The sequence below is a fragment of the Stegastes partitus genome, unplaced genomic scaffold (genome assembly GCF_000690725.1).
Source record: "Stegastes partitus isolate 25-593 unplaced genomic scaffold, Stegastes_partitus-1.0.2 Scaffold69, whole genome shotgun sequence".
NCBI lineage: Eukaryota > Metazoa > Chordata > Actinopteri > Pomacentridae > Stegastes > Stegastes partitus.
Window position 1 is genome coordinate 150,096 of NW_007577800.1, and position 12,288 is coordinate 162,383.

At 40.4% G+C, this 12,288-nt stretch overlaps 1 protein-coding gene across 4 annotated transcripts in view; it reads left to right on the plus strand.

The window, feature by feature from the left end:
• The first annotated feature begins 1,551 nt into the window (after positions 1-1,551).
• Positions 1,552-12,288, plus strand: part of arhgef12a (Rho guanine nucleotide exchange factor (GEF) 12a) — a 38,360-nt gene continuing 27,623 nt past the window's right edge. For 3 of the 4 annotated variants that reach the window (XM_008276314.1, XM_008276315.1, XM_008276317.1), the window contains exon 1: positions 1,552-2,988. In XM_008276314.1, the coding sequence (XP_008274536.1) occupies positions 2,957-2,988 (32 nt within the window). In that variant the 5' untranslated portion in view covers positions 1,552-2,956. The remainder of the gene's footprint in view (positions 2,989-12,288) is intronic. The other variant, XM_008276316.1, reaches the window with a different exon arrangement.

Consider the following 12,288-nt stretch of genomic DNA (forward strand, 5'->3'; position numbering starts at 1 on the left):
AATATACCAACAAATCCTCACATTTAGGAAACTACAACCAGAGAATTAATGTTGCGTGATAATGCTTGATAACATGCCTGAGCAATTCATTGATTGTCTAAACTGTTGCTGATTGTTTTTCTGTCCATCAGCTAATGAGTTTATTGACGAATAAACATAACATCTCTCTCTTTGTCTGTCAGAGACATGTGTTAAATAGTAGAATAATCAATTAGTTGATCAACTAAACATATAAACATATAAGTATATATTAGGGTTATACATAATGACTATTTTCCATTTACTTTGTTGTTTAATCATTTGGTGAATGAAATGTGAACAAATAGGAATCAAACAATAAATTCAGTGTCTAAGCTTTGTTGCTGATTATTTTTCTGTCCGTCATCTAATCGACCAATTAAGATGACATGTTTCTCTCTCTCAGAGAGATGTGTTTTGTCATCATTAGGCCAATAAAATGGGACCAAATAGTCCATCACAAAGTTACATCTTCAAATATTTTGCTTTGTCTGATCAAAAATCTGAAATCCACAGATATTCCATTAGAGGACACCAAAAACATGCAAGAGAAGCTGGAAGCAGTCCATTTTTGTTATTGTTTTTATGCTTTATCTTTGTTTTTGTTTTCTCATATTTTGTGTTTTTCTGCAGCTATTTTCAACCATTTCCCCTGCATTTTATTCACCTTGCCTGTTCTGTTTTTGATTTAATTCAATTTTACTCTGCTGTGCTTTGTATCTAATCTGTTACACACTTTTGGCCTTCAGAGCACTTTTTGAATAACCTCAGTGTATGGTAAGGGGCTACTTAACCCTATTCAGGACTTTCATGTTGCCATACATAGAAGGTCTTTCGGGGTCCATTGGACCCCAAGAAAGAATATGTGCCAAATATTTATAGACTTTTATACTCTGTTAAAAAAAAATTCTAATAAGTTGACGTATGTTTGGTTCCAAATGCATGACAAATGTCCCTCTTTATTATACTTAAAAAATAAAAATAAAAAAAAAAATCTTCAAAAATAAAAACAAAACAATACCTGTCACCTAAACCAAATGGCCTGGGGTCCAGAAGACCCCAAAAGTCCTGAATAGGGTTAAATACGTTGACATACAAAGATACAAAAATAAAACAAAATACAACATAGTCCAAAATACCATTTAATCTGAAAATAATGTAGGTAGTTAATTTTTGGTTGATTAACTAAATGATGAATCGACTAATCATTAGGGGTCTAATATAGATATAATACTTTAAAAAAAATCATTTAAACGTGTCTGGTTTTGCTCATAACCAACGATGAATAGTAGTATAAGGCAAAATTTATTTATTTTCTTTTACTGTAAAAAAAATGTAATAAATAAAAATACTCCATTGTTATTACTGGTAGTAGCAGCAGTAGTGCCATCGTTCTCGTCGCAGCATTGTTTTTGTGTTATTTTACAGCAGTGCTCCCTGACATTAAGCTGAAAGTAAATTTTCCCATCTCCCTGCGGAAGTGGTTAGTGGAAGCGCTATTGGACTCCAACAGCTAGCTGGCTAGGGCGTTGCTAGCGGCGGAAAGTGGGATTTTTGGTACCTTTCCACAAGTTATAATCTCGCACAAATAGCGTCTTGCGTTGGAAAAAACAACGTTTGACGTTCGCCAAAAGTTTCGAGCCCGTTGGCGTTTTTTTCGTCGTTGTTTACAGAGGAGTGGTTGATACTTTCTGTCCCGTTAGCTGGCCACATAGCTAGCCTGCTTTCCATCCACGGGAATTCTGCTGAGAAACGACTCAATTCTGGAAACATGGAGTCAAGGAACGTCGCGCTGTGCTAACCGACTCCACAGGATTTTTTTTCCCCTTTCCTCTCAAGGAGACTTTTTGAAGGACATAACACGGAGACGTATCGCAAGCCAGCCAAACTATTCATGAGGTGTTGTGTGTGTATATATATTTTTTTCGGTGGTTGGCCGGGCTCATTGTTGTGAACGGGAGTTTGCTTAGTTTGCACTCGAAACAAGAGCACACGAAGCAAAGTTTTTTTTGCTGAAAGAGCTCATCTGTTTTGTTAGCTGGTAGCTGGCGAGATTCAACGGCAGCCAGCTTGCCGTTTTTTTTTTTAAAAGAAAAGAAAAAAAGATTTTCCACAAAAAAACAACAAATGTGTTTTTTGTTAACGCTCAACTAGCCCGTTTGGTTTTTGAATCCACGGTCTGTTTAACATTAGCTGCAGTTGTGTTGCTAATTTGTAACACGGGTCGTTTAAACTCGGTATCGAGCGATTCTCATGGTCACGGGAGAGTCGTCCCCGCAGCCACAGACAGGCATTTCTGGGAGCAGGGAATACCAAATGGGACTGCAGGAATTTCCAGCATCTTCAAAGATCATTTAGGCCAGTCGGCCGAGCAGAGGGTGGTGGCAGACGGACTTACATCGCAGGGCCAAGGTGTCTGTTACATTGGAATACGGATTGTTTACACATTTCATATCGGCGCAAACCTGGGATGTGAATGCAAAAAAGGAGTCGCACAAGGAGTTCATACATGCACGACAACTTGTGCCAGCTGGAGCAGTATATTTATTGTTGTTGCCAAAATATTGTTTATTACCGGGGTAGGATATCATCTGACTGTGCAGCTAATACGACCGAGGCCCCGATTAATTTTTTAAGGTCTGCACTGTAGATTCCTCGCTGCTATTTATTTTTTCCCCCCACAAGGAGTATTGGTTGACAGAGAGCATAGGCAGTATTTTTTTTTGTTTTGTTTTGTTTTGTTTCACCCAGTGTTTGGACGTGCCTTGCAACAACCCCAACAGTGTCCTACAGTTAATTGATTCTCAGCACCGTTCTCAAAAAATCCCTGCCTACTTCAGACGAATGCCAGAGAAGGACGCTCCAGGAAATCGCCTCACCACACTCTGGAAAATGTTAATAGGATATAATTTGCTGCAAATCTAGAATCGGAAGCCCAATGAGTGACACACAGTCCAGCTTCACTGACAGGTACAGTATGCAACCAGTTTATATTCGGCCCTATCTGCACGCCACATGCACAGATTAATCCATCCACAGTAGTAAAGCAGAATATTTGTAAAGTTTCCCGATTAGATTGTGATGATAGTCTGAAACACAGGCCACAGTCTGATGAGAACATGATTTACATGGTTCAACAAAAAAATACTTCTTATTAGTGATGTGTTCTGTAGTAACTGTGTAATACAATTACAAAGGAAGTACATCAGATGTTAATGGAAACTCTGCTGATCTCAGCTTGGGTAATGGAGTTCCCAGCAGACTGTAAAGTACTACTTGTCCAACGAATGAGAAGTTCTGCTACTGTGTGCCAGGGAACAGTCATTTGTGATCCCTGTACACCTTTCAACATCACTATTACCTCTAAGCCTTTAAAGCTAACCTTCCCCTACACCTATTAAAACAATCTCTGGATTTAGACAAAACCTTAGCTCCGTGAAGTAATCATCTTATCTAAGGCATCTGTCAGCTTAAACTCAATGGGTTGGACCAGAGTGCTAAATAATGTGTCGTGGCATGAAGAATACACTAAATAGCAGAGAAGGATCAGTTTGTGTCGCCCCAGTTCATTGAGATATAGTATACTACTCACTACTCTTTGCATTGCATCATTACAGGAATGAATTCCTCTGCGATTTTGTACCTGGAGAATAAAGAGGTTTCTATTCTAAGTCTGATGTACTCTGGCAGCGAAACAGAAGTGAAGCTGTTGCATTACATCAAGCCTTCCCACCTGAATCCCACATACCTGCAAGTAAAGCAGGCCAATACACTGGGATGTGGTTGGTGACTCAGAATAGAGGGCAGCTTACTGCACAGGTTGGGATATGAAATATCCTCATGGCTAGAGCTGGAGGCCAAAGCCCAACCCCATTTTACATGACCCCCCTCCCCCACTGCAATGATGGCAACAGTGGCTGGCACCAACTGCTATTGTGGTGCATTTTATAGTGTGTGTGTGTGTGTGTGTCAAATGGCATTACCATGCCACTGTGCATGGAACTGTTTAGTAAACTAGTACGATAATCCTGATGACTCTGGTTGCTTTTATCAGTACAATTATCAAATTAGTACTTTACAATCACTTCAGCAAACCTGCAATAAAACTGCAGTAGATAAGAAAATAAATTACAGACACTTTCAGTGCCATGCAGCATTTAATCTTAGGTTGCTGCTGATATTAGACAGTGTAGTTTGTCTGGGAATAACTGGTTATCACAGATTTGCTGCAGCATGTGAAGGCTTAACTAGTGCTACACAAATTTCTTGTTTGCTCGTATTCCCTTTAGTCAGAGGATGTGGGTTGTTATCTTTAGAATAAGCTGGTTCATGTGTTTGTTTTGGTGTCACAAGCTTGGCGTCCATGAAGTCATAATTGGTACTCTACCAGTAGGGCATGATGCAGACTATTATGATCATGCTAAACGGAAAATCGGCAAAACAGTTTAAGAGTAGACCGTAGGTAGTGCATGCAACTTACTCTGTGCCTCTGCTGCACGAAAATTAGAGCTGGCCTTTAATTTGAATTGTTGCTTCGGATGCTTTTCAGTGTGTTTTCCACAATAGTAGATGATAATGACTTTATTGATTAATGGTGTTGAGTGCCTCCGCTTCTCTCCTTAAGTTCATCCATAATTTCCTTGTCCTTGCTTTCTCACCCCTCCATTTGTGCATTTTGTTTTGCTCTGTTGGCTTTGGTGGGAGCATGCATTCAGCATCTATTGGGGTTGGGCCGCCAGCCGGTGGGTCAGTTTAGTGTGCTGTTAGCTCTTTGTCATAGAGTTCTGCTGATCTCCACGTTTTTCCCACCCCCCCTCTGAGGCCCTCCCGGGAAGTCGTGCTGGTGACATCACTAATAGTAAACAATAGCTTTCAGTGGGAGCAAACTGACCGCCCGCTGTATACTCCTCGCCAGGTCTGTCTGTGTAGGTCAGGTACGTGCAGGGAGGCTGGTCGGAGCATTGTTGCCCTACTGTGGATGAAAAGTGCTCATTTATGTCAGCAATAGAGTTGCACCTAACAAGTTTGCCAATTACTTTGTTCTCCATCATTGATTTAATGTAAATGGTGTTAATGAGTTGGCAGTTATTGATTTAGTCAATATGCTGTCAATTATAATACCAGAACGCCAATTACAACTTAACAGGACCTAATGTAATGTCCTCACATTGTTTGTTTGGTCTGGCCATCATCTGAAATATGAAAATGAAGCTGAGGAAACAGATGTGGAGTTCTATGGCTAGCAGTTGTTTTAACTGGGCAAATAATTTAATGTGTATTCTTCTGTCAAAACTATTAACTGATTTAATGTCTAATGACTGATAAAGTAATTCATCAACACTAGTTGATTGTAACATGGCACTAAAGTTATTTGCCTTGCTGCAGTGGAGTTTGTTTCCTCATGATAAATGTTTTCATGAGTAGTTCTGACAGCTTGGTCTGCTTGTATGCGTCTCCTCTATTTGGCATCCCTCCCTGATAATGCAGCATGCCTCTATTCCATCTAGTCAGCGCTGATACTGAGGAAGCTGTGTCAGCTGCTCTGAACTGTGCATTAAAATGAGCACCCAAAAAGTCATTTAAAGCTCTGATCTGAAGTGCAAAGGCTCTAGCTCAACATGCAGTGGAGAATACCAGTATGTACACACGACCGTATTTACTGCAAGTGAAGGGATAAGATTCAATGTGTTGGAAAAGTTGGGAAATAAATTCAAGTTCAAGTCAAAAGTATGCCGCTGTACAATTTTATGCCTCTTAAAGGAAACATGCAAAACCAGTTGCTAAATTAGTGGTAACTCCAGAGTAGGGACATTTTAATGATATAGTTATACGTAGAGATTAGTAATTTTTGTTAGTTGCAGCAATAATCCCTTGCCTACACTGATACATGTGGATATGGAAAGAGTGTGATTTCCCTGTAGCCAGTGATATTCCAAGATTGTGTATAAATTTAAGTTAAAGTCAAGAACCGAGACAAAGTTCTCAGAATGTTTTTATGCATACTTTAACCCTAGTTATGATGGTCTGTGGGTCTTTCTTTTCCATTAAAATTATTATTTCAGTGCTTGTCTTGGTTCAAAATGTGACAAATGTGAAACGGTATGCTTTACCTAAAGGAATACTTTTAGAGAGCATCTTATCTGTACAACAAATGCACCTCAAAGCAAATCTTACAGTAAAGTGGTAGTGTGATATGAAAACACCAAAAGAACAGGAACCAACACCCGAATAGTCTCGTGCAATCAACCACAACAGTTCTGCAGAAAGTGCTATATTTGTAGATAATATCACTTCAAGTTCTGGTTCTGATAGTTTCAGGGAGGAGTTTATTCAATTTTATGGTAAATTTGGAAGTTGCAGCTTATGGTGGTGCTGTATTACATTGAAAGATATTTCTGTTATTTTGTTTGTAATGGGTATCATAATAGGAGAACAAATTAGATAACTCTAAGAAGTCCACAGTGATCTGGTGTAACAGTATAGTTGTCAGTCATCACAAGTTGATTGGCTTGCTGTATTTTGGTAGTTATGCATTATGAGTAGCTACAAGGTATGCATATCCATAGTGGAAAATGATAGGCAATTTGATGATTAACTGAATTGCTGCAATTATATGTATATATTTTGTGCAATGGTCCTTTTTCAACCAATCTAACATATTCAGAACTATGGGAAAAATTGTTGGTGACATTGTGTGAGACTTTAAATGAGTATAGTTCAAGAAATGGGGAAATAGAACTGTATTTGCAAGTACAACCACGTTGTCAGCATCTGCCATCACGACCACCACTCACAGATATATTCAGGCAAGTCACCAGTTAAGAGGGAAACTAGTTGTTCCATAACACTCACACCCTCACTGCTTTCCATAATCACTTGTGCAACAGCTGTCCGATGTTCTGTCTTATGTGAGATCTGTCACATAAACCCAATCTTCTTACTGGTTTTAATGACGGAGTACCAATTCCATGGTATATCATGTTGCCATATTGTCTTTTCAACTTGTGATTTCCTGGAGTTATTCTGCTGTTGTAGTTACAGGCATCAGTGATGCATTTAACACAACGCTCTTGAGATAGGTTTTGTAATTGATGAAATTGTCACACTTTGGTGGTTTTACATTCTCTATGCAGCAAAACTGCTGCAGTTTTGTTGAGTTTTACTCACGGTTCTGGGAAATTTTGGCTTCAGAGCTCATATTTTATTCTTAACTGCATTGCTTGCATTGAAACACATAAACCACAAAATGTCTGCACCAAATGACTGGCCAGATTCTTCGTTTTGTTTATTTAGAGAATGTAAATGAGGACCATAGGAAGACTCCTCACACCTGGATGTCACTTTGGCAGGCACACACCAACTCTCACCATACTCTGTTCATTCTTGCCAGACCCCATTTCAGTCTTTTTCACACACTTGCTCAGTCACATTCACCTTTCATTCCATTCTTTGCATCAGTGTGTCCTTTTCCCCCATCAAAACCACATTTCAATATGTTTCATGGTTTTTAATGTTAGCCAAGTACACATGAAAAATGGACAGGTGGAAATGGTTAGCCTGCAGTCTAGCCTGGAGTTTTTTTTAAGGTGTTAATAAATCTTCTTTAGTTGTCTTTGTCAGGTCAAGCCTGTCTAAAAAGAAAGAAATATAGATAGGAAAAGGGATGGAGATGGCAGAGAGGAAAGAAACAAGCGATGCCCCAGGGGTAGTGATGTTTGAGAGTGGGTGGGGCCTGGGCATTAGCTGGGGCTCTGACTGCTGGGGGAGTTGGGGTCTATCACCCAGCTCGTTGATGTTGATGCTTGTGGACACCCTCTACAATCCTGCCCTGTTAGCCAATAGAGCTCCGGGGCCCAAACATTACTTTCACTCCACAAAAGACCGGATCACGACAATAGAGAAAAAGGGGACAAGGAAAGAGAGCTGTCTTGCCCAAGTGTCATGTCCTCACATGTCCATGTAAGGGTTTTGTGGCCTTAATCTCGACTATTGCCTTCAAGCTAACTGTGGCACTTGGGAAGCCATGATATTCTGCAGACTGTACGGTGGCCCAATAGATGTGATTGCAAATAAATGTATGAATATAATGCATATTTGTTCTCTTTGGAGTTGAACATGCATGCCAGCTCAAGCTTTGAAATAGCACGGAATAGGTGGCTGACATTGAAAAAAGTTTCTGTGCTGTTGCTGATTAAATGTAATTTCTGTGCCATGTTGAGACTCCAATTCACTGGGACTGGGAATGGGGATGTTCTAATTGAATGTTGTCTCTGTGTGCTATGAGAGGCTGCATTGTAGAGAGAGACCAGCAACCTGCTGCTGCACTGTGATTAATCTTAGACTGACTGTTTCTGCTGATTCAGGGGTGACTAGACGGACTAGCACGCCCCTACTCTGTCTATACAAGAACCAGTGTCAGAACACAGGTTCTGTCGCCTACCTGCAGTTATGCTGAGTGATTGACACTCTTTGCTGAATGACTTCAAATTCTTTGGATAGCAAAAAGCCAGTACAGGAGAAGAAAGGTGAGGAAGGAAATGTTCAAGGATGTACTGTAAATTATCACACCTTCTCCATAAGAATCTTTTTTGTGTATATTCTTACCGGCCAATGAATATCCTAATGATAGGTTGCTTTTCTTGTGGTGACTTATTCAGTATGTTAGGTATATTAATGTATTATCTTGCATTCACCAAGCTCCATTTGTAGTGAATGTAGAGTAATAGGGGGAACATTTTATAGCTTTGGAGAGAATGAGGTGTCAGTAATGCGCTTTTACCACAGGTTGCATCAGCGTTAATGCAGCGTCACCATGTACGTCTGCTTCCAACATTTGTTTGCACATCTTTCAGATTATTTCAGGATACCACATCATACACAGACAGTTTGTGTTTCCAGGTGTCTGTATATCTCTAGCAGACACCCTGGTACACACTCTTGTACTAAAGCTAACAGGTAACCTAATCAACCAGACAATCTCTGAGAAAACAGCCTGAAATCAAAATGGAACATGCAAAGTAATGCATGATCAAGATTTCAGAAATCTACACTGTTTAGAGAAGTTACTCATTGATTAGCAAAGTTCTCAGGTTTTTGTGGCAGGGCTCATGACTGGGAGCAGTGTGGACAGTGTAGCATGTTGAACCACCTTTTTTCCTTTCCCAGTGCTCGAGGACAGCAGACAGCATAGCGTGAAGAAATGTCTATCCCCCGGCCCTCATGTCAGGAATCCTGATGAGGTTTATTGGGGCAGAAAGGGCACAGTTTTCCCCCTGAGGCAGTAGCTTGAGCTCCAAAGCCATTGGTCTTGTCTCTCTAACACACACCACACCTCCCTCCTCCTCTCTGTCTATGTCTCATACACTTATTTAGTCCTATCTGCCTTTAAATCCATATTTCAGTATACACAGTGCCACATGGTCACACCACTAAGGTCACTTCTTAAGAGTGACATCACTGTGACATTGACATTAGGTTCGACTGTAATAGAAGCAGTGGTTTAAAAAAGGAGTATCACTGCGTGGGTGTAGACAACTTCTTTTCTCAGTGGCAGGGAGTGGAAAAGAGTGACGTCATACACACTGTGTGTTTGTGTGTGCACCCACATTGTGTGAGTCAGGTATATAGATTAGATAACAAGCAGTGTGTTTGTGCTCTCTGCCATTGGCTGGCTGCAGGCATGAATCAGACTGTTCAAGAGACTGTATCATTACCCCATTGAGATAGAATCACAGACCCGTCTTAAAGAGGTGAATGGCTGGCTGGTTGAAAAGCAGATATTGCCAGTTCTATGAGGTACTTGGCTGGCCAGTGGCATGACTCAGCACAAAATCCAGCTGAGGACATTGTGCCGTCACCACAGACTTAGGCTGCAGCTCTGCCAAGTTTTCCAGTGTAATCTGACATCTGAGGATGTGTTGCAGTGTGTGATGTTGTATTTCACCTCCTGGAATGGACACACCTCAGTCTGATCTCTGCAGCCTGCAGGCAACTCCCAAAACTGTCCAATCCTCTCCTAGTCTTAGACAGGCCCCACCTCTCCCAGCCCCAGCAACACCTGTGCTGTGAACTGTAGTGCTCTGCTTCTGGGTAGGGGACTCCACATTTCTGCAACTTCCCTTAGTACAAATCACAAGAGCAGCACTGTATGGCCAGGAGACGTTAGGGTAAATCTGTTTCTTAACTTGTCAAATGAGTCATGCCAACTCTTATTCTTACTCTCTTATTCAAATATTCTCAGAGGTTGACTTCAGTAAATCTGCTAACATTGATTCTAAGAGGAACTGAGAGTAACTTGAAGTGCTTCCTTTTGATGAGTTGGTTTAGTTCCTTACATGCAGTTTTCCTTCCTCTTTAGCTTGGGAGACCCCTTTACAGAAATGGCTGTGTGTCAGAGTCCTACTCCCTCAGGGCTGTTCGTCCCTCCCTCCTCCTCCTCGTCTTTTTCTCTCTCCATGGTCTGGCTTGGTCCCGGCCTCTCTTGCTGCCACTGTTGCTGCAGTTGGCCCAGCTCTGCCACAGTTTTCCATCAAAACACCAAACCTCAATGGAGCATTCAAGCCCAGGCCCGCTCCAGTGCTGCCCCTCCCTCCCATCCCACCCTGTTCTGACTCTGCCTTCTTTCTCTCTTTCTCACTCCCTGCACTTTTAATGGCCCCATCCAGGAAGAGCTCCTAGCTAAGACTTTTGTAGCTTAATCTGAAGAACTGAATGAACTGAGGAGCTGATTCTTACTTTTGTCTGTGGGTTTACAGAGAAGAAAATGGTCTCATTTTAACGTGTTGGTTTCATAGTTTTTCCTAGATTTGCATATGAACTGCAGTTTCAAAAAATATGCCTAACCCTGCACATGTAGAATGGTACAATCACTGGCATTCTAGCAGAAAGATTTATAAGGTCCAAGGTGATTTCTTTTTTCTTTTTTGTTTGTATTAAGATCACAATTTCAGAGTGCTGCAGCAGAGCAAAGCTTCTATAGACTGTATTTATGTAACTCGACTCACAGTTATTTAGACCTCCAAAAGCTGTTATGCAGTGCAATAGTACAGCTTCAATTGGTTTAGTATGTGTGCAGCAGTTTTATTGTATTATCACTACAGTTCATGTACTTATAAACGTGTTTCCCGGTACTGCAATCAGTGATTATTTTAATTATCCAGGAAGCTCTTAATTCATAACATTTCCTGATTAATTGTTGAGTTTATCACGTCAATAAATAATTAAAAAGCCCATCACTACTGACCTGAACAGTTTCTTTTGAGTAACTTACTGTCCAAACTCCTAGAAGTATCAAGAAATTCAGGACACTTCCATTATCGAGAAGCTGGAACCAATATATTTGTTTTTGTCATTTTGCTTAAAACAGCACCTAAAACCTTACATAAACAATGAACAAAGATTGGCTGATAAATAGTTTCAGTTGTAGTATTTTCCCAGTTATAGTGTGAGTATTGTACAGTTCTTATAATGGAGTGTATAGAAGAATATTTAAGCTATCAATTGGGGTAAAGAACAATACTCTACTGTTGTCTAGTGGACACAGAATCCGCTGCTAATATGGAGTCATTGTGATTGTTTACTAGACATTTACTGTGCAGTTGTGTGAGCTATGATTGTGAGTCAGTGATACCATCCATTGGAAACGCAAAAGAAACGTTGCCCTCAACATGAGACCCTTTAGCGTGACCAGTCAGCCTTGCATTCACTGGAGTCAGTTTCAATCAAGGTACAAGGCGACTGCAGCAAACATCTCCCATCAGAATTTACACACTCACGAATAAGACTATTTCTTTTCCCAGTTAAATATTTTTCTGTGTACTCTGACTGATGACTTTAGACAAACCTCATCTACAAGCCGGAGCCAAGATACAAAACTCCCAATGCTGCCTATTAAGCTATTTAGCTGCTCACATGACCATGACACTTAATTTCCGTGGACAGTAAACCTCGATTTAGTGTTAGGAAGCATGCTGTTGTTAGCATGCAATGCTCAAGTAATTGTGAGTTAAATGCATCACAATAAAAATTGACAAGCCAGGACAAGCCAACAAGGCCTTTAGTTGTTCCTAATATATATTTACTGGCCCATTACAGATGAAAACCATTTTCAGCACTTTAATAGATTTTCTTGTTTATGGAACTGCATGAATTCTCCCTTTTTTCCCCTTCAAAATACTGAATGTGTGATTATGTTTAATCCCAAGTAACATGATGATAGATTATACAAAGTCAAATATTGTTGCTGTTAACTTGTGTAGCATTCATGCAGAA